This window comes from Stigmatopora argus, chromosome 22, assembly GCF_051989625.1.
Source record: "Stigmatopora argus isolate UIUO_Sarg chromosome 22, RoL_Sarg_1.0, whole genome shotgun sequence".
Taxonomy (NCBI): Eukaryota; Metazoa; Chordata; class Actinopteri; order Syngnathiformes; family Syngnathidae; genus Stigmatopora; species Stigmatopora argus.
In genome coordinates, this window is record NC_135408.1 from 4,080,865 (window position 1) to 4,108,634 (window position 27,770).

The following is a 27,770-nucleotide window of genomic DNA, read 5'->3' on the forward strand; positions in this document are numbered from 1 at the left end:
CAAAATGGACGAAGACGTCATCCTTTTACATTTTATATTATAAACGCATCCCTCCTTCTGTGTATAACAACTCTAAATTTCAAATAATTAGTGACTGGAAAGTATGATTACTGACCTAAAATTGGTCCAACAAGGTAAAAAAAATATATTATTAACTAAAAGTATTTTGCAAATGACTGGCATTTACACATATTGGCGCTGGTGTTACTGGTATGACCTGGGTGTGTTGGTAAATTGTCAGGAGTAAATGACAACTGACTAAACATTGACTTTTATTATCCTAAGAGACGTAACTAACGTGGCAATATGCTTTCAATCATGGTTCATTTGGGAGCCTTACTTGCATCCGAATTTAACTCGTTGGCTGCTATTTACGGGGAGAAAAGTTCAGTATATTTACATTTGAGGGATTGTCAACGATCATGGATTGGATGTCTATCACTGTAAATGGCAATAACATGAGTTAATTTCCAGGTTTGGATAAAATGCAACTTCAGTTTGGGAACCAGATGAGTATGCAGCGGCGGTCCGTGAATTTTCTAGCGACGCCTTCAGCGAATCAATCCAACCCTCAAAAACTATTTTATGGTTATAAAACCTCTACTGCAGCTACAGCTTGCAACACATAAAAAATCATCAATAATAACCTCATACAATTGATATATTATTTAGGAATATAGCCATATTTTACTCACCAAAAATCCTTTTTACCTGTACACAATATCCATCCTCCGTTCTTTCCTCCTTCTTTTCTATCGCCATCGAGTATGATAGCAAAACATTCCCACCGTGTTTTTGGTTGTGCATAATTGTTTGAATCAATAAACATAGCATCTTCAGGCATCAGAATATCTCACCCAAGGATAAATCAAACTTGTACAAGTCTACATTTCTCTTGATATCCAATTTGATTTTTTTATTTTGAACTTCTGGACTAAGATGCATATTACACTATTTTAAATTGTTTTTCACAGAATGGCATGGAAAGGATTTTTTTAGCTGTGAATTATTTCACGCATTCTCTCATTTACTTTACACGGAATTATTCAATGACTAGTAAATCATGTATCCACACTGAAATGGGAACTTGCTGTATATTTTAAAGCGGCAAAGGCAAAAGAATGTCAGAAGGTCAGAGGTTATGAATGTTAGAGGGTAGAGGTCAAGAAATGAGGGGAACCAGTTTGAATTGCAACAGTGGAAAAAAAGAGATAGCAGAATGAGAGACTGAAAAACAAGAAACATAGTAGTCAGAAACATAAACAAATAATTAAAACAGTCTCATAACAGTAACATTATTTACTCTCTCCGTCCCTTATAGACCTCCTTTTGGGCCGCAGTTGGGGGCTTTCCTGCGGCGCTGGTCATGTGTGCAGCTGGGGATGAAGGCCACGCAACAGTGATCTTGCTTCCCCAGCTCAGGAAAGCACCGTGCCTCGCTGCGCACAACCAAAACAACAAAGAGCTGAGTGTGGCTGCAGCCTGCGGGGTTCACTGCACCCACCACAACACGTCCAAGAGTCACAGCTAGCTGCTCCTACCCGTCCACGCGTGACTTGGCGCCGTCTTTTTTCCTTGACAATGTCATATCCCTCTCTTACATAGCTAGGATAGAGGACTTTGGTAAGTTAGAAACATTTAGGACACACTAAAATGTCCTGTGGTTGTGTATAACAATGTGATGATGCTGGGATGAAATTCAAGCAAAGTATTCATTTGACAATAATTACTCCAGCAAATTAATAATGTTCGATTATTTTGTCAGGGAAAATAGTAGTTGATACTTTCCACTTTTCATTTCTAAAAGCAGTGTGTAAAACTGGGATACCATCTATGTCCCCTAGCGGCTGTGGCTGGTAATGTTGATTTAGTATGTGCTTATGATCTCACTTTTGACCTTTTGGCGGAAAAAGAACAATTTATGGTTTACATTGTCTTGTGGGAAAAATAACAGGTAACCTGTCTTAAACTGTTATGAATTCACCTCAGCTGTGGAGCAGGTAAAAAATAGGGCAGGGCTGGTGCAATGAAAAAATAAACACACAAAAAATAAAAACTGGGAAGAATATTAACAAAAATACAAACTTAAGTGGGGAGACGTGCAGCGACAAATAGACAAACATAACTCATGACAGGAAACAATACTCTCACCAGGAAATACAATAACACAGGGTTTTAATAGACAGACAGGGGTTGATGACAATCACTAACATCTGGGTTACACTAGGGAAAGAGAGCCAAAAGGGACACAGCAGGTGAAACACATATGATCACACCGACAGGACACACAGGGAAACACTCCCGGCCAACCAAAACCCCCCAAAAACATGACATAAACGAGTCACATATTTTGTAAGTAGTTACAAAATTACAATAGTTGTAATTTGTCCACTAATTATTGTAGCAACAAATAAAAATTGACAGGCTCACTACATTTGCTTTCATAACCATAATATAAAGGAGGCCACAGCAAATATTAGACAATAATAATTAATAGAAATAATAATTCTTCTTCTTATTATTATTATTATTATCTTTTGGGGCATTTTTGTTGTTGCAGGTAGTGCTATAGAACTGCACTGACTGATAGATGTCATATTGAATTCAAATTGAGTCTGACATGTATGAGTGGTGTTTTCCATCTTTCATGAGTTGAATAACATTCCTTTTGAGAAATAAATAAAAAACAAAAAAATGGATAAAATAAAGTGGATAGATGAGTTTATTATGCACCTTCTGCCATCTAGTGGATGATTACATTGTTCTGTCTTTTGCTGGAGGTCCGGTCATAGATAACAGAAAAAAATGCATATATATATATATATATATATATATATATATATATATATATATATATATATATATATATATATATATATATATATATATATATATATATATATATATATATATATATATATATAAGAGGGCCAGTGATTATGAACCAATTTGCAATAGTTTTACGATTAGTTTGCGTTATTGTAAAGAAAACTACAATAATACAGTTAGTTTGCACTTCGGTGTAAATGACCCCACTAGTATTCTTAATCCCTATTGACAGTGTCAACCGAAAAGAATGATTACAATTAAAAGCCCCGTGTGATCAACACCTTTTATTAGTATTAAAGTTGTCTTGTGTGAAAATATTCAAGTGAGCATTGAGTTTAATCATAAGCATCACTTTGAATTCAGTGACACTGTTATTCCGTGCGACTGCATTTATAGTGTTCGAGTTTTGGAACGCGACACCTGCGCGCAATTACGCACTCGCTGGCCTTTGGCTTCACTATTTGCCAAGTGAGTGTCATGTTTACGAGCCACAGAGAATATTTGTTTGCAGGGAGGGTGCTTGGCCACTGTCACGGTTGGTACACCGCCGCCCTCCCTCCGCCAACACCAATCCGACCCCCCCAACCCCGTTCGCTCGCTCTCCCTCGGCTGCTGTGTTCCAGCACTGGAGCCTCCATCGCGCGGCTCGATCGATTCTCATTGATTGTCCCTGACGAGCTGCTCCACTTTCTAGCCAATGTCAGCCAGTCTGCGTTCGGGAAGGAGAGAAACGAAGGAAAATCTCTGCCGCCCTGGTGGTGTCATGTCCACACACTTGGGCTGAACGCCTGCCAAGCATCGGGGACGCTTCCAAGAGGCGGACTGGATTTTCTACTGGACGAGAGAGCGAGAGCGAGAGAGAGAGAGAGAGAGAGAGAGAGAGAGAGAGAGAGAGAGAGAGAGAGAGAGAGAGAGAGAGAGAGAGAGAGAGAGAGAGAGAGGAGAGGGAGAGAGAGACACACACAGAGAGAGCGAGAGAGAGAGAGGGTAGGGAAGGGATATATGTGCTAATGATGCACACTGGGCTGGGAAAGTTAAGATTCGAAAACCAGAGGATACATTTTCTCATTTCATTTTCTGAACCGCTTTATCCTCACTATGGTCGCAGGGGGTGCTGGAGCCTACCTATCCCAGCTGACTTCGGGTCAGAGGGAGGGGACACCCTGAATTGGTGGCCAGCCAATCGCAGGGTACAAGGAGACAAACAACCATTCACGCTGACACTCATACCTAGGGGCAATTTAGAGTGTCCAATCAGCCTACTATGCATGTCTTTTTGAATGTGGGAGGAAACAGGAGTACCCAGAGGAAACCCACGCAGGCCTGGGGAGAACATGCAAACTCCACACAGGTGGATCGATCTGGATTTAAACCCAGGTCCCGCACTGTGAGGCCGACGCGCTAAAACCACTCAGCCGGGCCGGTCAATAGGATACATTTTGGAGTACAAATTAGTACGTCAAATTGACTGAGTCTTTTGGGGAAAAATGTGTATATATAATGATTATAGTTTAATCAGCAATTGTTCTTTCATAACAATGTGTTGTGTTCAGTATTTTCCAATTTTTGAATCAAGTCATCTTTTCATGGCACTGCAATATTCCGTGATCGAGTGAATCTTTGGGAGTATGTATTAGTGGCCATTTTCCTTTCTCAAACTGCTGCCAGTGTGGGGCGATTAGATGGTAGATACTAATCTAATTGAAAATCATATTATGATGAATTTTTATATTGTCAAATTTAATAATAATTCATAAAAAATGTAGTGCACTCAACTGTCAGTTGCTATCTTTGCATGGGCACATTTTTTTATTACAAACCTGATCTGAATAAAAATACTTCATGCACGCAGCCCATTCAGAATATTCTAAACTGAAGAACCCCCCTCTGATGAAGATTGTACTCCTATTTGTGTCAATTTAAATTTGATCAGAACTAATTCCAACATTTCTAAACCTTTTCTTAAATATCCAAAAATAATACTAACTTAGTGTAGAAAGATGTTTTTCTGACACAATGGTCACTACGACTTCTTCTTTCTAATGTATTTGGTCAATCTGCGCCTGTCAAAATCTTTTTTTCCAACTGAAAGTTTAATGCTTGAGTGTTCATACATCCAGTGCATCCTTTCATAATTTTAATCCAAACTCTGATTGGATTAAAGAAATATTTGTAAAGGTAAACATAGCAGAATGCCAAATAGATGTCCATACCGGAAAATCCAGGATGTGAATTACTGCACTATAGAAAAAGGTACATAACCATTATACTACTGACAGCAATAGGTATCCAATCGATTTGATTGTGTGCATGAAAATTAATAATAATTGCAAGGGTGAATAGGGATGGTTGGCTGATACCGATCCAATAACCACATTTTGGACCAGTAAAAATAAAGCAACTATTGAATGCTAAATCATATTTTTTGTATTAAAGTGAGCCTGGCTGGAACATCCTCAATAAATGCTCTGTTCACAAATATTACAAAATGCTCTGTTACTATCATTAGTTTTTGAAGAGAAGTGGTCCCACTCGGCGGACATGTTTGCCGAGTGGTTTTATTTACAGAACCTGAAAGCAAGATACTAAAAACACACTACTGGATTGAATCTGACCTTATGGTAAAATCTGATACTGTCTGATACGCCAAAAATAGCTGTATTGCACGCCGATATGGGACATTAGCAGTCGTGAAGAGAGCCACTATTACTCAGTTGGAAAAGAATTAGCCACTAACACAAAAGTAAGGTTTTTGCCTTGTTAAATAACTAATTACGTTTAAAAAGAATATTCGTGGCATAAAATTTCGTGATCAAAGTCTTCGTCTACTGGAATTAACGTTAACTCAATTTCATGTGGGCCGGACCATTTTAGATATCATATTTAGATTTTTTAAAAATCAGATTAAAAGAACTAGATCAAACCCCTAAATATTCAGTTTTTATCGATCTAAAACAATGTGCATTTGAGCTTTTTTTTTTCTTAGTCAGGGGAAACGTCTTTTAATCATTTGTTTTTCATTTCAAAAGGAAACAAAATATTATTTTAATTATGTTCAATGTTAAAGTGGAAAACAGAAAATATTTTTATATATAAATTTTTACATTTTACAAAATGCGATTTTGAACTAAAAACACAAAAGGAAAGAAATGATTTAAAAATTGCAATTATTGATTTAAAAAGGGCAAAATCAGGAAACATCATATACATCTATAATCTTTACTTGAATTTGATCCTAAAACAGAAAGTCGGCCCTCATGATTTAATTTCTCGGGCCGCACAAAATGATGCAACGGGCCAGATTTCGCCCCCGGGTCGCCACTTTGACACCTGTGGTCTACAATAGCAGTTCCCAAACGTTTTTTCACCGCGGACCGGTAAAGCTCTTCATATTTTCTCGCGGAGGGCAACAACTCAAGACAGAAGCGTGTTAGTGAAGGGGGCTGTATGCCCAGGACAGCAAAAAAATACGTCCCAAGCAAAAGAGCAATGATTTATTATTATTATTATTATTATTATTATTATTATTATTATTATTATTATTATTATTATTATAACAACTTTTCTCATTTCAAGTAGGAGAGCGATATTGAAAGCGTTAATATTTATTTCTCTGACGGACCGGTACTAGGTGGTTCGCGGAACAGTACCAGTTGGGGGACCCCTATATTGTAGACTCTACAACAGGGGCCGGGAACCTTTTTGGTAGAAAGATCCATAAACAATTTGTATTTTCAAACTGCTAATCCTTGAGAGCCATGCTCCGAATTTAAAAGTCAACATACATGAAAATGTGTGCCTTTTTTTAGTCATGTCACCACTTTTAACGTACAAAAAGTATCTGAATTCATTTGAAAACATTGTTACGTTGTTGCTAATCAATGAATATCAATGAGAATATCCATGCAGAAGAGTGTAATGGAAAAAAAAATGATTATAAGGCACTGGGGGTAGTGTCAATGCCATAATACCAACGTAACGCTCCTATTCCTGTGCTTTCTCACCAGCAGTTTCTATAGTTGACCTCACAGGTTAGCGGAGAGCAATATGGGTTAGGGTTAGGGCTATATGTGGCTCCCGAGCCATAGGTTTCCTACCCCTGCTCTACAATATAGACATCGCCCAGCACTAGCCACTGCACAGCTCCGCCTCGAGATTCCACTTCGGGATTTCCCCCAACCTCCAAAAATCCATGAAACGTGTTTGCATGTTCCTCTCGGCGAGTGGGGTTGGTTGTAGAGGTGGGATCGGGAGGACGGGAGAAGGCAGGCTGGCCGGGTTAACCCACGCGTCCGATCCCCACGGAAAGTCCGCCTTTGCCAAACAACTGACGCTGACTGTCGTTCCACTTCTCTCGTCGTTTCTTCCGCACACACGGACGCGCTGCTGTAGGCTACTTGTGGAAGAAAGCAGGAGGAGGAGGAGAAGGAGGGATAAGCTTGCCTTTCCTGCCCGCTTTTGCGTGTTTTTTTGTGTCACCGTTGCGCACGACCAGGCTGAGAAACGAAACGCTCGGACAGGCGAGAGCCCCCCCTCGTCCCCTCCTCTGCTCGGATCTGCTCTGGTAGGTGCCAATAATATGCCTTTTTGTTTACAAATAACAATTGAATGGGAAGGAAGGGAGGTGGATGGTTAGGGGGCGGAAGAGTGGGCTATAGTTTGTCAAAGTCCAAAAAGTTGGCTGTCATCGCTCAAAAAGCCCCCCTTGTAAAATGTTGGAGGAGGCCGACGCCGCGGGAGCCGGTGCCGCAGATGGGCTTCCGTGGCCCAGACAAAAGAGCGCTCATTTCCCGGTGCGTCGCCACTGACGAGCTGTTCCCACTTTATCACGACCAATCTCGCTTTATTTCCATGTGGCTGCTTATGGCGTGATGTGAACCATCTGAAAACTTTCCCCGCGTTTATTTCTTCTTCTTCTGCTTTTTTCTTTCTTTCTTTTTTTTATTTAACCCAAACACAAACAACCCACATTAATGGTGCGGAGAAAAGAGGCAGGAAGTGAGCTTTTGCCTATTCCAGATGGCATCTTTCTCCCTAAGCGACGCCTCGGTGTGCTTTTGTCCGAGCGTGAGCAAGTTCTCGGTGGTCCTTCAACGCGCACGAGGTTCAGCCTCACCTTGTTGGGCTTCCAACTTTGTGCGTGAAAACGCAGCGCCCGATGGAGGCTCTGCCCGTCCTAGTTTAATCGTGTTTTCCCTTGCTTTTAACCCCCAAATGTGTATCTGTGTACTCGCAATAGGTGGAATAAGACATAAAGAAAATGTGACGCTCGTCGTCAACACCACGTCCGCGCAAAGGGGGACTGGGGTTGGGGGGGGGTCGCATAATGTGCATCGCCCGCACTCATGCATAAAGTATTCCTGCGTTTCCACAAGTTAAATCTTTCGCAGAAGAGTTAAAAGCGTACTAAAACCAGCGTCAATGAGCAAAAGGGAATAACATTGTTGTTTGTTTTGAAATGCTGACTGAGATAACTCGCCACCTGCGCCCACAGTGACGTCAGTTCCTCCATTGGATGCTTCATTCTCGAGAGAGGAGGTTAATTGTCTACTTGGGTCTGATTTTGAACGGGGAAAAGTCACGGATGGATACAAAATAAAGTAGTTGTGAGTTGGTCTTCTAACTCGTCATTGCGCCCAGGTTTGGCCAGGGTTTTACAAGAAGCCCAAAAGAGACATCATGGACTGAATTTTAATTGCTCTGACGTCATCCTTACATTATTTCTCATAGCCAGTAGGGGGCACGTTGTTATAATATGGGTTTGTTATGATATTGCTTGTAGTATTTCATGACAAGAGATCACATTTTATAGCTTTGCTGAGCATTCATAGCTCTTTTTAAGATCGCCATCAGAATGTTGAGTCATTTCCCCTTGGAATTTAAAAATATTTTTGCACATTGCACATCTCTATAATCAATACCCCTTAACCAAAATAGCTTTATTAATATTTAATTTAGGACCCAATTCAAAAGCAATATATTATAAAATAATCCACTAATTGCCATCCAATGATTGATCATTAAATGATTATTTTCCTAATCAATGGATTTTTCAGAAACCTTGGATTTGATCCAACATGAAAGAATAATTTCTAATATATATATAGTGTGTATATATATATATATATATATATATATATATATATATATATATATATATATATATATATATATATATGATAGTTGCAGGTGTTCAACTCTCGACCCCTGCTGAAAACTACAAAACACAAGCCAGCCTGAAATGTCTTTTCCATCAACTATTGATCAGCTAACTAAATGCTTGTCAAGTCATCACCTAAATGACCACGGCAGCTGCGATATCATTATGTAGGATTAGAAGGACACAGCGTGAATTAACGGGATGGGGGATCTTTAAAAAGTTCATACGAGGAAGTCAATGTGTTAAACAGCTTGAGGGTGGTACGTAATACTTAAACAGAATGGACCTAGAAGTATGGTTTAGTAACTATCATGTTTACATCAAATTTTGAAAGCCCTTGGTACATTTGTATTTTTATTTAGAACATTTTAATATTACCTTCAGTTTATACAATACTCCGAATCTAATTAAGTTATTTGTGAAAATTAGACCCGAATGTGGCAAATATGATACCTTTGCTAGGAGTTGGCAGTCAACTCCCAAAGGATTAGCTACCTGAGCATTCCTTGGCCAAGCAGTAGCTTCTTGGAGTCTTTACTGGTTGCCTGGCAACTGAAATGGTTTGGCAGAAAAATGTCGTAAACAACAAACTCAGAATTTAGTCCAACTGACTTGTGTATGGAATTATTGAGATGCGAGTTGTTAATTAGGATGCTGGTAGGTAAAATCAGTACTCAAGGATAGAGCCGGGAGATGTTTGCACAGTCAGCACTAACTTAGCTAACATGAGGTGGGGAGAACTACACAAACAGTTGATGAAGTCAAGTTTTGTTCATCTCAACCACAAAACAGACTAATATTAGCTAGCATTAAGTCATATTCTCACAGTTGACAGAAAACAAAGGAAAACTAAAACTTGATCTATGAAAAACATAGAAAGCAAAAAATAAAGTTCCTTTTTTCATAGGTTAATGCAACCTTTTTACTCTTCAAACACTTGAATTTGGTCAATCACACTTTACACAGAGATACCTGTCAACCTCTGCCGATAACTGCCCTTATAAATGATTATGATTCCCCTTACAAACCCCCAAAAAACCTTACAAACACCGTACGAGTCGTACGGTGTTTGTAAGGTTTTTGGGGGGTTTGTAAGGGGAATCATAATCATTTATAAAGGCAGTTATCGGCAGAGGTTGACAGGTATGCACAGAGTCAATGCACAGTTTGTAATTGCACTACAATTCTTTCCAAATGGACTAGAACCGAACTTAAGATTGTTTGCTGAAGATTCATTTTTGTTTACAGTAACAACCAAAACTCATACTAATATACCTTAGTGGTGCCAAATTGCGTGCCATGTGCAGACATAGTGATGTCTTTCAACTAAGACTGCACACACCTGCCGTATAAGTGTCGTCCCAGGGTCAGCCATATTGAGCATCTGGACTATGTATACCAGGGATGGGCAATTCTTCCACAATGGGGCGAATTTGGTGCAAATTTTCTTTCTAAGCAATCAAAAGGACACCTTTTCACCAATCAGGTGTTTTACAAGTGCAACCCGTTGATTTCAGTCAGGTGCTGCTTGTTTCAGCATAAAACTCATTGGTTAAGTTTTCCACCTGGGAGCAAAAACCTAAAGCGGCATTTGAGGACTGGTTTGGACACCTAAAATCCATATTGTATGTTGTTGTATTTTTATGCTTTGTTGCTAATCCTGTACTAACATATTCTGCAAAAAGCGACATTGAATATTTAGTCAAATGCCTCTATGCATGTGTTTTATGATGAGGTGGCAAGCAAGTGTTTGAGGTGTTTATATGCGACTCCTAATTGCATTGGTGGCCATTTAAAGCCACCAAAGGTGTAAATCTCCAAACAACCGACAGTATCAAGTCAGTGACAGAAAATCGAGTAAAGGTGTCTCAAACGCAAAACGACAACATTTTCTGGTTTTGTCTGGAACCAAGAAGTTCAATTGGAATGGTTGTGTATAAGGAGAGGTTCAAATTAGGACAACACCGCTTGCAGAAAGGGAGAGCATCGAAAGAGCCCTGACACTGGCTTGTTTAGCCTGAAACGTTGTAGCACGTTCAAGTTTGATGGTGTCACGATTGTGACTGATTGAATTATGTTATTTTCAAGCCTTACTGCTGAAAGTTGTACACGTGATACATTTAATTCATCATTGTCATAATGGTACATTGACTTGAGGGCTGTGCAGATTTACAACTCTCTCACACCTACACAACTGCACAATTTTAACAAAGATACATTTTGTACTATAGTATGCATGCCAGACAGTATTTGGCAGTGTATTTATCTTGGTTCATTATAGTGTTTTATTATTATTGAGTACGATACGATCCCCCTCATTGCTCTCGATTCTGCGTCATCAGTCGGTGAATTAGGTGATAATTAGTGATGCCCCGATCCGATAATCAGTGTCCATATGGGCGCCCAATATCGACTATATTGGGGGTATCGGACATTATTAGATTTGGTCAGTAAATCAGAGTATTCATGTGTTTTGTGCCATTTTGATTATTGGCTGCTGTAAATCATACATTGTTTGAATATATGTTATGCGGATCGGATCGCTATATTTGTATACCCAATATAAAGCAGCCAAAAATTGTGATGGTGCTGAAAATATGTGAATATAGCATTGGATTTGATTTTGTGACCAAATCCAAAAATAGCTCTACTAATACTAGTATCTAGTCCTAATGAAAACGCTTTGAGTCGCTTGAAGTTAAAAAAAGTGCTTTAAAAGGCCACTTACTGTTCAGAAATGTTCATTGTATACAAAATAGATCATTGCCGTGTCAACATAGATATCCCACATATTAAAGATGATCTTCTAAATTAGCTATTGTGAAGTGTAATAGACCGCAATTTACATAGAGAGCAATTGTGTGTGTTGAAAATGACTTAAACAGAGCATTTGAGGACATAACCACTTTAAGACAATTAGAGTGAGTTAATAAATACAGTAGAAGGTCATTATAAATTAATGAATTGGGGAAATCTGCCTCTTTATTCAGACAATCTAAGCCAATTAAGTTTGCAAATGTCATTGCGATTTATACCCAAATTTTCTAGCTAGTTCAAAATTTAACGATGATTTTTTCTTAATGTGTTGCCTGAAGTAGTTGCCCGGAGTGTCAAAGAGCAAGTCAGCAGTATCCAAAGTGCTGCATCATATCCACGCGAGCACTCTGAAACAACCGCAGTGACTACGTGAAATTTTAAGGCAAAGTGTGGGGTCATCACTCAGTCAGGTGGTGAGGAAATGATGGCCAGTCGGCCATCAAAATTAAACCATCATAGTAGATCAGAGATTATTTTTGAAAGCATATCATGGGTCCTCACTGCCAGTTTTGTCACTTTGTGGATGACTTGAGAACTCATTTATTCGAGTGATTGATTATATGCCAATTCATTAATCTTGTGGAACACTCAAGGCTTTTAACACATTTACTGTATTTAGAACATTGATTGAGCGGCTGGATCAGAGCTGGAAATTCTCCCAGGCCTTGATTAATCAAGAAATAGTTCTGGGCAAGTTCCCAAGCTCGCCCGATTTACTTTTACAGATGCACAGCTGCCAGAGTGCAACTCACTGTGTGTGAAATTCAAATGTCTATCAATAACCACTTAGCTGCTTTTAACTACATCAAAGTATTCAGAAACGACCACTAAACGTGTCATTTTTTCCTGTCTCTTGTTATATAAATGCTGCACGTATCGCTCTGTGATGTGTTCCAGCGCTTTTACGCGTTCAGCCGCAACAGCGCGGAGATGCAATTAGTGTTGAGATGCTGAGGGGAAACCGGACCCTGGTCAGTGCCGTAGTGGGAGAAAATGAAACTATGGGGCCGAGGGGCCGTGGAGCCGGCTCTGCTTCGCTGGCGCCACATCCCCCTGAGCTGGTGAGAATGTGGGGGCTGTGCGCTTGCCTTTGAAGCTTTACCTCCCACTAATTCTGGCCTTCCAATTTCCACACACTGCACAGACACCCCCCGCCCGCCGTCCTTCCCCTCCTTTTCCCTTTGTTTCCCTTATAAGGAATGGCCCGGCCATTTCCTCAGATTTTCTGTGGGAGGTGCTGCGTTTGTTTTTCGAACGCGGACAGGTCAGGAGAAAACGAGCAGAGTTTGCCTTTTCATAGATGAGCAGCCACTGGAATCTTAAGCCAAGTGGATGAATGCATCCGTGTTCAGAGGACAGTCTCGCCCTACCTGCCTGACGGACAGTTTTCACCTTCACGATCGTTTGAGCCGACCGCCTCCAAATTATACTACGTTTTACAAGGATGGGAAATGATTTCCCAGCAGAACAATTAAAAGAACAAAATCTTAGATTTTGTTTCAACAACTGATACTAACTATTCAGGCAAAAACAATGGGACTATTGGGCATGTAATGGTAGTTGAAATGTGTAAAACAGTAAAATAAAACCTTAACACTGCAATGGGGATGTGACAATTTTTCTTTACTTCCGATTTTTTTCAACATGTTTTCCTAATGTGATGCCCTTTTTTTTAGTTTGGGAAAAATTATGCACTGTAATTGGCTGGCCATCAATTCAGGTTGTCCTCACTTCGTGCCTGAAGTCAGCTGGTATAGGCTCCAGCATCCTCCGCGACCCTAGTGAGGATAAAACGGTTCAGAAAATGAATGAATGAATACAAATAATGCAAAAAAAACAACTTAACCAGTCTTTTTTTTTCTAAATTAAAGAAAGGCCTGCGGGTACTTCTAGAAATGCTGTTTAAAAATATCACACACACGATGCCCTGTTACTATAAATTAATTTCCCCCAAAAAAGTGGTTCCACCCAGTGAACATTGTTTGCCTAGTAGTTTGATTTACAGCAGCCAAAAAGCACCATGGTACTAAAAACATGCAACTACTGGATCGAATCTGATCTTGTGACCAAATCTGATAATGTTCGATACTCCAAAAATAGCCGTATCTGTCGCTGAACCAGACACTCAGGATTGCAGCGTCACTATTGAGCAATAGTCTTTTCTCGATTATTTAGTGAAGTCAACGTTTATTTCTAAAGCCCATTAAAAATGACCACAATCAAACAAAATGCTTTACACATGATAAAAGCAAGTTAAAACAGACAAATTAAATATATAATTGTGCATAACCACAAAATGCCAGAGAGTTTACAGGTATGAATGGACAAGACCATTAAGAATGTTAAAAACTAATAAAATAATTTCAAAACTAACAGGAAAGCAGACCAGGAGGGAATCTAAAATCGTTGTTGTCTGGTCAAACTTTCTTACCAGTAAGCAGACAGGCAGCTGGGGGCCATTGACGGAAGTCTTATCCAGCTCACCATACAGATAATTACAATAGTACAGCCCCGAGAGGATAAAAAATGTGAATATATATTTTTTTCATAGTCAACCTCAGGCCTGGTTAACAGTTGAAATTGAAAAAAAGCATTTGCTTGAGCTTTGTACAAAGAGCAGTCACAACATTATAATATCTTATAATGCACAATGATCGTGATAGCCCATTAAAGTCATCAATTAAATACTATTTTGTCTTTACAAAGTGGATGATCATTTTCAAGTTGTCCAATTAAACCTTATTGTTTTCATGGATGCATCTGCACTGCAATGCATCATAATGAGACCTCAGTCTTCTATTTTGACAACTTCAATTTGATCAAGTCAAAAGTATAACCACCATAATGAGCTGCCAAATGAACACATTTCTGACAGTGTCAATCAGAACTCAACAATATTATATTAACATTAGCTCGATAGCATTATATATAATTGCTGTGGCTAATTAGTGAACTGGGTACTTAAATAGGCATGCTGTCATGTACCTCAAATGAAAGCTTTTGTTAAAAATTGATGAACAAAACTAGATTTGGATGAATTAGCACACTTTTCTTTTCTCTCCATGTGTTAAGGTTCCAGATGGCCCATGGAAGAACGTGGATGAGGGGTGATTTGTAGAGCAGGCAGAAGGCCTGTCTGTGCTGGATTGGCACATCGGTCCACCAAGGATCTGCACGGCTCTCACCAGGGCGCGGAACGGACCGAGCGAAGGTTCTCCTCCCTCGTCCCACCCTCGGTCCCAACCCAGGCGGCCCGAACGACGCTCTGGATCATGTCTAGCAGGCTGTCCCAGGGGGGCCGGACTGAGGACCTGGAGCGGAATAGCTGCAAACAGGATTCCCCTGTTATAGAGCGCAGGAACCGCAGTGGCATCATCAGCGCACCCTTAAACAGGAGCCTTAAGAACTCCCGTACCCTTTCTCAGTACACAGCGGTCTCCTCTGCGACCACCAATGGACACAAAGACACCCGTGACACTAAGAACCACGCGTCCAAGTCTCAAGCACCTCCGCTGCCACAGCCCACTGTCTCGGCATTGGCGGCGGCCAAGTTAGACCGGACCCTAGAACAGGTTCTGGAGGGACAGAATGGCTTGCTGCACTTTGCCCAGGCTGCCGCATTATTAAAGCGGGCCGGTATGGAGCACATGCTTCTGCCAGGGGGGATGGGAGTGGGAGTTGGCGGCGGAGACTCGGGCTCGGGGGCTAGCGACTTGGAGGGTACGTCTGTCACGGACGCCGTAGGTGGTCCTGTTGACTTCCCATATGGAGTAGGGGGCGGCTTCCCCTTCAACCCGGGCCTTTTTATCATGACGCCGGCCGGAGTGTTTCTAGCGGACAGCGCGCTGCACATGGCCGGCCTGACCGAGTACCCGGCGCAGAACGAGCTGGCCTCTGCTATCAACTCCGGTAAAAAGAAGCGAAAACGTTGTGGCATGTGTCCACCTTGCCGGCGGCGGATTAACTGTGAGCAGTGTAGCAGCTGTCGGAATCGCAAGACGGGCCATCAGATCTGCAAGTTTCGAAAATGTGAGGAGCTAAAGAAGAAGCCCTCTGCTGCTTTGGAGGTAAGAAGGTGTGGTCCCTAAATACATATTCCATCGCTTCAATTACGCTCAAAACCAATGACAAAGTGTTTCTAGTAAAAGAAAACAGCCCAATGAATCTTCTGCTTTAAAAGTTTTCTAATCTGTATTTAAAAACGGTGTGTTGGTTGTGATTTGCAATCAAGCAATTTCTGCAGAATAGTACCTGATATGGTTGGAATGGCCACCTTAATAAAAGAACAATGCAACAAGAATTTTTTGAAAATATTGGTTGATGGGTTCACTTATAATAAATCAGATCAGGTTTTTTTTCTCTATATTTGTCCTCTACTTGGGGAAATCCTTTCTCTGATTGGCTGCCACATTTCATTGGAAATATTCACCTGTGAGCTCCTACTATATGGTTCGTCGGGATATACGTCAGATTTTCTGTGATATTTCCTTTGCACAAACAACTCGCTTAAATAGCACAAATGGAACATTATGAGAAGAGCAGTGTGTGCAGGTTAATAGGTCATGTATAGTAATATAGACAATTTTTTCCTCCAGAATTTAATTCCCGTAAGGATTTTAGAGACGACATTTTGAGGAGGTCATGCTCATTAGCTAATTGCTCCATGCACAACTTGCAATTTTAATCTTGAATTGTAGCAAAATCAATGGTCATGTGTTGAGCTCTTCATTCAAACTGCTGCTAAAACTATGCAACAGTTCAGTGGAGTTTGGGCAAAAGCCTTAAAGCACTTGGGACAATATGACCCAAATTGCTTGTCTGGACAGAGCTCTCAAATGTGTCAATGGGCACTTTGGTCACGTGACTTCTTTGAATGCTGTACGATAAAATATAAAACAAAAACGCAACCACATTGTTGGGGTTCACACTCACTGTTTTGACTGATTTGTCCTATACATGGAAACAGTGATTGTGTCATTTTAAAAAACATGACTTTTCGTTTAATGTGTTGTTAAAGGCACATTTTTACTCAAAATCCCTCATACTGAGGTACTCACTACTGTAACAGTGCTTTTGATTCATTTTTTGTTAATACTGTCTTGTGCAATCAAGCATATAAACTGGTGATGAAACGTTTTGATTCATACTCAGGATCTTTGTCAGCTCCCGATATGGCTATTTTTGGGTATCGGATTTGGCCGGATCGGATCTGATCCATAGTCGCTTGTTTTCAGTAACATTACGTTTTTCGGCTGCTGTACATCAAACCACTAGGCAAGCTTGTCCGCTTGTTTTTAGAAACTAATAATAGTAACAGAGCATCATTTAATATTTGTAAACAGCATTTCTTGAGGAAGTATTACCATGCACTTGTTTTAATACAAAAAAAAATGCTTCATCATTTACTGGTTGCATTATTTTCAGCATTATTTTTAGTGGTCTAAAAATATAGGTATCGTCAAACCGTATTTTGAAAAAAAAAAAAGAATCGGGACATCCCCAATCATAACCCAAACTCAATTGGTTAGTTCGGTGCTTGAACAACTGCTACTGGCTTTCATGGAATTTTCAGTTCGGTCACATCCTGCTTACGCATGCAAGTTAATATTTTTTTGGCTTAAATGTGTGGGGGAAAATTGTAGCCTTAGTTGGCAAAGTGATGGTAATTGTGTACCGTATGTGTTTGTGTTTGAGGGTACATGTGTGCGTAAGTACGTGCGTGTGCATGTAATATGGTCCATCTGGCCTTGGAGCCGTCATCTGGAGCACCAGGTGTCAGCGTGGCCCATGTGCGTAAACCCCCCCTGCTTTTTCTGCCCCTGTCCTTCTCTCCCGTGTCACTCTCCCGCTCATCTGAATACCCTCGGAAACAAGTACTGCCCTTTACCTCTCTCCCTCTCTGTGGCTTAACCAAGCACAGCCGCGATGACAGAATGACCGATCGTGAAATTAATTTTGGCAGATGTTCCAATCTAAAAAGAAAATGATCATTGCTTATCAGTTGATTAGATAATCACTTGGTTTGTTACTATGCAAAGACCATGTGAGGGAAATCGTGCTTGATAATATGAGGGCTATATATATTTGTTCATTCATTAATCTTCCTTACCACGTATGCTCCTGAGGGTTGCGGGAGTGCTGGAGCCTATCCCAGCAAACTATAGGTGGGAGGCGGGGTTCACCCGGAATTGGTTACCACCGAAACACTGTATGCCCATATTGAATTGAATTGAATGTTTTTATCAAATCAAAATCAAAAGCAAAAGCCTTTATTGTCATCATACTCAGCTGCGTATAACGTAATCGGTGGTGCTACTCCACAAAGTGCGTTTTCCCAGTAAAAACATAAATAAGTAATATAAAAATATAGAAAGTCACATCCGGGCAAGGTAAATTCTAAATTTTATTGTCATTATAATAAGTCTACAGGCATATTCACACTGAAAAAAAAGTCTATACTTCGCTTTCTTACGTCCGGACCAAAATAGAACATAATTTTTTGGTTTGCATTTTGGACAATAGATTTTATGTTAAATATAAAGTAGACTTTCTGTCACCGCATTGCTCCACGTTGAACCCCTAATCATCTTAACCGACACACTACTAACCACAGACAGTGATGCTACCCGAACAACACTTCCCCTAATGCATGGGGATTCCTAGCAGTACTTTGAGAAAACAAACATGGTAGTGACGGTTGTCTCTTGCAGATTTACTCAAACAAACTGATACTTTATAGGGTTGAATTTAGGGCACTCACATTCAAGAATGATCTCATCCAACTATGCATTTAAAGACATTGTTTTCTAACTGAACAACAATTGGCCATCTCCAAACTGTTCCCATAGCATACTCTTTAATAAAAGTCCATAAGGGACATTTGTAATTTAATCAAATTCCAGATTGATTCGTCGATTAGAAAATGTGTCCCAACCTGCTGTTCAAATAGTAAATAAAGAGTCCTGTCTTGGCAAGTGCACTTAATGTTTGCTGGCAAATGATTTGCCTCTAAATGGCGAATCACTTTAGCAGAAAACTGAATGATCATTTCCATACTGTATGACTACATACTATAAATAGAGGGCTTAAGTCTTAATTGATAATTTGCAAGTGAAGGGGGGAGTAATAATTAACCTGATTTTCCCACCAGTGTTGCAAAAAGGTTTGAATATTCATGAAGGCTGATGTTGATATGGGTCAACACAGAGCCCCCAACGTCACAGTCCAATGACATTGTGATTATGTGAAATAGACTTTAATGATATCATAAACGTGCAGTGCATAATAGTCGTCTATAACTACTTGATGTATGAGTGCTTATTAATTACAGAAATCTATATTCATTTAAATGTCATTTGTCATCATATTCAAGTATACCTGTGAGAGCATATGTTTATGCTGCGTTTAATTAGACACATTTGGTGTAACAATACTGTAATGAATGTTCTTAAAGGATTAGGTTGTGTTATAATCCTCTATTAATGCCAGTGAGGAGAGAAAAAAACAATGTCGTTTTTGAAGGCTTTATTTGTTGTAAAGTAATTGAGTATTTAGTTAGACTAAAGAGACACCAGTGTCACCCAAGATGGAAATAATATAGGGGCAAGGGGGTGAGATTGTTGTGAGAAAGAAAAGAAATAAGTTCAAGTGAAACAATTACATCACATCAGCACACAGAAACCCTCTGATAACCTACAAAAGCTTTTCAATCTTTGATGTTTTTTTTTCCTCTGGTGAGTCAATAAAAAATACCTTTGGATTTAGGCACGTGAATAGAATATTACAAACTGCTTTTTGACACAATCTGATTATAACTTATAACATTTATGATTGTATAAAATTGCTGCATAATTGTGTTTGAGTAATATAATGAAGTTATTCATTAAGTAATGGCTTTCACCGTCAGCGTTTATTTTATTCTCGATTTTACTAAAATTACAGTGAAGTAGATGATTTTGTCAGCATTAACCAAGAATGAAACAACTCACCTGCCTATTTATTTAATCATGGGTGAAGGACTGTGACGTGATTTCTGTATATATTAATATATATTAAAAACACTTCAGCATCACTTTACTTTAATAGTCAGACAACTAAATGACCATCATCTAAATTTGTTAATCATTTTAAAATGTTATAAGTTAGCTGGTAAACAGTACTGCCATTTGCCAATGTTGCTTGCCTTATATTTCTCGGTGAGTACGCATCCCAGTGGTAAGAGTGGATATTGTTTTAATAGGCGTTGTTATTCAATAATTCTTGTCCTGAAGGTGTTTTGATCACAGAAAAAACGCCTGGTCTGCACAGGCAGTTGTAGAGAAGTTACCAGCAAATCAAAAAATCCACGATGGGTTTCTGCATTAGGGCAGAATAGACTGTTTTATAGCATGTTCAATATAAATATGGGGTAAAACAATATGTGACAACAAATTCATGTCCACTGTGGCTTCTTACTTTTCTGCTCTGCTGAGTAAGACTACTGATCTGCAGAATCGAATCATAGTTACAAAGCATCATGTAATATTTGTAAACATAGCATTTCTTCAGGAGGTACCAGCAGGGCTCACTTTAAAAAATATATGATTTGTCTTTTACTATTTACATTGTTTTTAGGGTTATCTTTTCAAGTTTAATAAAATATGTATCAGATGGTAATGGATCAGATCGTTTTCGGCAAAAAAATTGCATCAAATCAGAAGTAAAAAAGCAGCATCAGGACATCCCTATTTCAAAATTGTTATGATTGATAGTAGCTCACAAAAAGACATACCATCTCCTGCGTAGAATAATTTCCCATCTGAAAGGTGGAAAGGAACTGAATAGCCCCAACTATTTGTGTATAAGCAATTAAAAATTTCCATAATGTCACATAATGTGATTCAGACGCAACTAAAAACATAACAGATGCATTTAGTTCGTTCAAAACTGTGTCCCAAGAACTGTTTTCCCTTTTGTGTATAAAAATGGTATCAATATCAAAAGTGTTGGGCTGTGAGATAAGTGACTCAAATCATGTAAACAGAACTTAAGTGTGAGGAATATTTGCTCAAGTGAACCCTGTTGTGAGTTCTTGTGTTTAAATACAATTTGACAAAATGTCTAAGGTTGGTTTTACTGCATTTCCCTTGAAAGGTTGCCATGCGTGACTCCCAAAATCCCTCTCCGCATATGCGTCGATACACAAGCACAGTCCAGCGAGCGGCTGCTTAATTTAAAGGGTGTTGACGGCGGCTCAAAGAGGAGCGTAAAATCGCCAAGTGAGGGGGAGTTTGCATGCAGAGGCCTTTGCCACCTCGCCGCTTGCTGGCGCAGAACGTCTGGATTTATTCTGAGAGTACAATGTTTGAAAGCGAAATGTGGGAAGGAATAGCTGTTTGGCTATGTTGAAAATGAGAAAATTCTCCAGTTGGGTCAGTGTCTGCAGTGCTTTTCAAGAATACGGACATCGGAACTATTCATGATTAAATTAAGAAAGATTATAGCAATTAATATACAGGGAGTCTTCGAGTTGGGACTGAGGTCCTGAAATTCAGATTTCTCTGTTGAAATTTACATTAAAAAATCAAATACATTAAAATACAAACATAAGATGTTGTACCTGCCAATACTGCTGAGTGGCCGATGGAGAGTTAGGGTTTCAAAAGTTTTTTTTTTTTTGCAACTGAAAGCACGGAACAGGACTGCTGTGACCCCAACAAAATTATATTTAAACAAACCATTCCATTCATCCACCCAAGGAAGACACGCAATGTATTTGAGGACAGCCCAGAAACGCAACACACACACATCAGCATTGCAACATGAAACATACATGCAACCTGATTCGTTAGATTAAATTCTTCATTTTTAGGTTATGTCAACCAGAAGTCTTTTATCTTTAACTGTCGGCGACATAACATCTGTGTGACTGTAAAACTGCATTTGGCAATCAGCAAGGCATGTCCCGGTTTAACATCGGCCTTAACGTGGCATATCTTTACCCATGTGTGTCAGCATTTCTTTCTGTCTTCTTTTTTTTATGACGTAAAGCTTTGGTTCCAATGTAATTGCTATTCCTTTGCCTGAAACTAGAAGATCATTTCTTCTTTGGACCCATAACATGAGCAAAAGATAGTCCTAGGTAACCAGAACTATGGCACGGGCACCGGGATTTCTAAACGCCATAGGTCGAGAATATTGTAACCCGAGGACTCCCCATATATTAGCTGCAGGCAATTTGAATGTTTCCACCTACATAATGAGACCAGTGATGTTAAGTTTGGTAAAAAAAATAATCATTTTTTATAGCCTTATGAACTGTTCTAACCTGGAAACCCTCGGACAGCGAATGCTCATGCAAAATGATAAGCCCGCCGACTAGCAGTAAGACACATGTGGAGCTTGCAAAAATGCTGGGCAAGTTGCTTAATAGATGCAGAGACTAGTTACATAAAATAAGGAGAAAGGTGGCTTGGAGGAAGAAGACCATTTATACTAAAGGCGACAGACCATGAACATTGACTTGATAAACAACACGCTTTTTCGGGAACATTCAACACAACATTCAACCTTATGGTAGATGCGCTGGTGAAACATGAGGAGTTCCAGTTCGACCGAAAATCTGGCCAGTTCGGATAATCATACCGTATTTTCACGACAATAAGGCACACTTAAAAGTCTTAAATTTTCTCCAAAATAGACAGAGCGCCTTATAATCCAGTGTGCTTTATATATGGAAAAAAAATCAAATGTGTCATTCATTGAGGGTGCGCCTTATAATGCGGTGCGCCTTATAGTCGTGAAAATACGGTACATATTATGGAAATTCTTAGCTTCATCATAAACAAGAAGAGTTTTTATGATGATCTCCATGTGAAAATGAGATGACTTCTCATGTGGTAAAACCAATCAACAGTTCGATTTTGAAAGTAAAATAATAAAACACTCAACTGGCTTTATTGCCACCTTGACAACTGTAACGCGTGAAGATGGTTTTGTTGCTCTCAGTCATCTAATTTTTAACATACACATTTTCTCTCATCTCATCTCATTTTCTGAACCGCTTTATCCTCATTAGGGTGGCGGGGGTGCTGGAGCAAATCCCAGCTGTCTCCTGCACACTCACACCCACACCTTAGGGCAATTTAGAGTGTCCAATCAGCCTACAATGCATGTTTTTGGAATGCGGGAGGAAACCGGAGTACCCGGAGGAAACCTACGCAGGCAAAACATGCAAACTCCACACAAGTGGACCGTTCTGGACTTCAACCCAGGACCCCAGAGCTGTGAGGCCAACGCGCAAACCACTCGCTCCACCGGGCCGCCCCATACACATTTCATAAAACTGAAAAAAAATCTCGTGTTGATCGTTAAAAAAAGAAGCATTTTTTTTAATGGGTAATGCTTTAACATCTATAACGTGACAAAAGGTCAAATGCTGTGAGTACTTTGTAATCGCAGTATTTTCACACAACAGGTCAAGGTTAAAGTACTCTACGTGGTGAAGCCGTCATAAATTGTATTCAATAATATTCAATTTTTTTGGTGTGGATTGAGGTAGAATGGAAGAACATGTTACTGAAAGGCCTTTAAGAGGGTGATTTGTATTTCTAGCCACACTGCAAATCAGAATAGTTAACTTATTTTTAACCAGTAACAGTATTAGGTAATTATTTTGTCAAGGTGGGATTTGCATTAGTTAGTTCACTAAGGTTCTTGAAGTGGAACTAATAATGTGTTCAATCAGTTTAAATTCTGCTTTAAAAACTGTGTTGTGAGAGGAAATGACTCATTTGAAGAAACACAAATCTCATTATCATATTTGTCATGTCAATCAAAAATGAGGACTGTGTGGGAAGACAGCTGGCAGGTGGTGGTCATTTTGTTATTCTTGTTCATTTGTTTTTAAGGTCTAAAATATTCTAAAATACGTATTGTGATTACTGTTAATTGTGAATCTTAGGTGAGGTTTGGGATTCACACAGGCTTTAACTAGCTAAAAAGGAATTTCCATGCGTAAAAACATGCACTTTACTCTGCTATGTCATTACAAATTGGAATTAGCTCTGTGTAGGAGCAATTAGAGGACAGAATACAGAACAATGCCCACTTTTTAGTGATATAGTAGATGAAATGTTATTCTACGCTTAGACAAATGTACTTAATTTGTTTTTTTGGGTGGGGGGTGGCATAGCTTGTGTGATAGGCCACTTCACACCCATAGATGCCATCTGCTTGAACCAGTGCAATCAGGGGTAGCGGAAAAAACATTTTTTCCCCTTATTTGCTGCCATTTCCCATTGATTGCTCCTGGCTAATGAGGAAATACAGCAGTTAAAGTTCATTTGATGAATGTGTTTTTCTCGCTACGAATAACGACACACTAAATCCAGACCTTACCGGCTTTTTGACATCTGTGGCGCCACCAGATGTTGCCGCTGTCCTCATGGCTGTCTCACTGGCTAAGTGCTTCTGTAAAAAGGTCGTCACAGAGAAACGTGAGGGGTTAACAGCGCAGACATAAAATAAATTTAGCAATATGCTGCACGTAAATCTTACCTTTTGGTTGCTATTTATCATGACTTTACTAAGAATTATTCTTTATAATGCAGAGCACTGTTCATTTAAAAGACTCGCAACAAGTGAAATTGATCTTTTGTTAATGTATTCATATAATATATTCTCCAATTTCAATTTATATTTATCTAATTTCTCCCATTTTACTGTATAAGCGCATATCAGCTATTCTTTTTCATAATTTAAAAAACAAAATTAACCCATCGGCTTGCTTGACAGAATATTCTCATTTTAGCAGTGGGTAGCCCTTCACTAAAATGTAATTTTGGTTCAGTTCATTATCAGTACAAAATAGGTAGGTTTAAGAATACTTAAAGTTTTTATTTTAAAAAATATAAACCCAACAATTTATGTAAATGACTAAAAGTGAGTCCTTTTAGTGATATTTCAAATAAATGACACTGTAACTTGATATACATACTTCTTTAAACATAAATTAAAAAAAATGTAACAATAATAACCTCTTAAAATGATAAATAAACCAACAAAACTGTTGGCAGCATAAACCTGAATATGAAAAATGTAATTATCCATGTTTAAACTACTAATTGAAAGTGTCCCTCACTTAAGGCACTTATGAAACTTGAGTTCTGCTCACAAAGTGGCACTAATAATAAATCTTATGAGGGTAAAAAAAAAAAAAACCAAAAAAAAAACAGTACGCATGTGAACCGAACCGAACATACAAAACTGAAACGGTGGAAACCTATGGAAACATGAATGGAAACTTGTTGCATCTTTTTCAAACCGTCTGCATATACACAATCAGGAACATCAATACAATGAATTTCAGTTAACGGTCTTACTGTCTGGTATGACTTCAGGCGCATATTATAGTTACAGTGCTTGTGGAGGTGTGTGACTGTACTTTAATTCATTTTGGCTTTGGTGTGAGAGCATGTGTGGGTGCATGAGCTCTTCCTGCTTCGCTCACGGCTCATTCCAGTGACTCGGACTTTTCAGAACACTTGCCATGCCGATAGCGTATTTGTCCGTCCTGATTGGCGGGTGTTTGCAGAGCCTTGCAGCAGTGCATGACTGCCACTCCTGTCGTGCAGATAGTCACAGTGAGGGATGGTGGACAGGAGGTTGCGGCGCTGGTGGATAGTGGCATCGTCATTAACGATGCCGTGGGAGAGCAACGCGTGTGGTGGTTAAATAATAAATGTGGCCTATCGTTTTTTTTTTCCCCCTCTCAATCTTTCACTGCATCTAATGCCTGAAACATTTACCGCTAACCTCACTAAGACTAGCATGTAGTTATGAACCAAAATAGCAAACAAGCAAATATTTCATTCTCTGAATTGAAAATTTAAATGCTGGGTGTCTACATTTACAACAGTATTAACAGCATTTAAAGATAATTCTGGAAGTTGGAAGTAAGAAGCCTAGAGCTCTAAATCATTGAAGTCCAAGAAAAAAAAACTGAGTTTGAATGCTGGTAACCAATGTTCCCTCTAAGCTGTGCGCGTGCGCAATTGCGCACTACTCTCGTGTTCTCTGCGCACAGCAAATCATATGGAGCGCACAAAATGAAATCCCTTTTTTTTTTTTTTTATTATTATTATTATTATTTTTTTAGCTGTGAGCGGTTCACATATTCATCTGCCGGGCCGCCCATTTATAGATATTAATCATTACATTTTATTATTACTAAATCATTTATGTGTAGTAGACATGCACCTGCTTATGGCAGGTGTGATACTGGTGTGTGCCCATAGCGAGCAATGATGATGTTTCTCACACCGGTACGCAGTGTGCTCAGAGAGGTTGTCTTTCTGCCCAGACAGACAAAAAATTAGAGGGAACATTGCTGGTAACATATCACATTAATGTCATTTTTTTAATATCATAAAAACTAGCATTTTACCAGGGATCTTTAGACTTTTTATTTCCTGTGTTGATGATTATTTGTCTATTTGGTTGTTGTTTTGTGCACATTTTACTTGTATGTTGACAATAAAAGTATTCAATTCAATTCAATATATGTGAAAACTGCAAATAGTCAAAGTAAAAGTAAATATTTTATTGAAATGAAATATTTAACATTGCATAAATTCTAACTTTTCCTTCCTTTTTTCCTCCCTCCCGTTGTCTTCTTGTGTTTTTCCAAGAAGGTGATGCTTCCGACAGGAGCAGCATTCCGGTGGTTCCAGTAGTCCTTCTCTGATCCCATACCCAAAGCTCTGCCATCAAGTGCAATGCCAACTCTTGGATTGTCTTCAAAAACAGACACTGGCTAATAAATAAACAGCAAAAAGAAAAAAAATACTATAGAAAGAACAAAAACAAAAACGGAAGAAAAAAAACATCTGCGGGGTAATGGATGCGCCTACTTATTCCTTGAACCAAAAATGAAGCGTGAAGAAAAGCATCTATGGAAACTTTAATTCCCTTTTCTATGTTTCCATTTTGGTACCTTTTGTCCTTTTCCAGCAGCTTTTTTTTTCCATGTCGCCTGAACACGGAACTGTTTATTGCCAGAAGCAGAAATGATGGGCCCCAGTGTGGACAATCAACTAATTTCTGTGTTTGGTGTTAATGTTGTTCATGTGTGGAAAGATACAGTACTTGTGTAGAGAATGTACTTTTACAGCTATATATTTTAAAACTAGTGGCTAATGGCAAACATTCTTGTAACTCTTTTCCATTATGTTACTGAAACGATGGTTGATTATGACCATTGACGGATGACAAAATGGTTTTGTAACAGATTTTCACATTCGGGTGCTGTAAAATTCCACATCCAAACAGGAAACAGAAGCTGGGACTCCGCTGTAATGTTGTCCACCATCATCAGCCCTTGTCTGCATTTCCAAACTACTTACTACATTGGCCCCTACTGAGCATGCCCCGTAGCATGCTATCTGGCCGATAGCACTAAGAGACAGCACTTGCTCTGAGTCTACCCTACTGAACGCACTGAGACATTTTTTTTTGTATTTGTTTTTTTATCTGTTCTATTTTCATGAGTTTTTGTTATGTTGCCGGGTAGCTGCAGCTCTTAAGAATAACCAATCTTTGTATTTGTTTAGAAAATTGGACTGGTTTTTGTGAATAAAGAGGAATGCATGTATTGGTGTCGAATGTACAATTGTAATGTTTGTCAACTTTTCGTGTTTTTAAAGACCAACTGATTTGATTAAAACATTACTATGTTATTATTATGAAGTTTAGCCAAGCATACAATTTGGAGTTTAGGCTAAATTTTGCATAAAATTTAGGTTGTTTGTCACTCATTAAAAGTTGAGGGTGCTACATTTTAAAATTAAATGAGTGTCAGGGGAGGTTTAAAGCACCAACACCAGATTTTCTTGTCAACCGTCATGCATTTAACGTGGATTGGTTGCCTTTCTGATAGCAAATCAGAGGAAAGGCAAGAGCAGAAGTGACTATACATTTGAATGCA

General features: G+C 39.2%; 1 protein-coding gene across 3 annotated transcripts; it reads left to right on the plus strand.

Moving 5' to 3' along the window:
• The first annotated feature begins 6,986 nt into the window (after positions 1-6,986).
• Positions 6,987-27,437, plus strand: cxxc5a (CXXC finger protein 5a). Of its 3 annotated transcripts, none has more exons than XM_077593224.1 (3): positions 6,987-7,393; positions 14,879-15,881; positions 26,476-27,437. In XM_077593224.1, the coding sequence occupies exons 2-3, from the start codon at positions 15,079-15,081 to the stop codon at positions 26,480-26,482; spliced, it is 810 nt and encodes a 269-aa protein (XP_077449350.1). In that variant the 5' UTR covers positions 6,987-7,393; positions 14,879-15,078; the 3' UTR covers positions 26,483-27,437. The 3 variants fall into 3 exon arrangements, with proteins under 3 accessions (XP_077449350.1, XP_077449348.1, XP_077449349.1); XM_077593222.1 differs by having other exon boundaries at positions 14,879-15,873; XM_077593223.1 differs by having other exon boundaries at positions 14,879-15,873; positions 26,479-27,437.
• Positions 27,438-27,770: the final 333 nt, after the last annotated feature.

Excerpts from the sequence above, each read along its gene's own strand:
- cxxc5a (XM_077593222.1), top strand. The coding sequence starts at position 15,079 with ATGTCTAGCAGGCTGTCCCAGGGGGGCCGGACTGAGGACCTGGAGCGG. Across the intron at positions 15,874-26,475 it reads AGCCCTCTGCTGCTTTGGAG|AAGGTGATGCTTCCGACAGG; the intron begins GTAAGAAGGTGT and ends TGTTTTTCCAAG.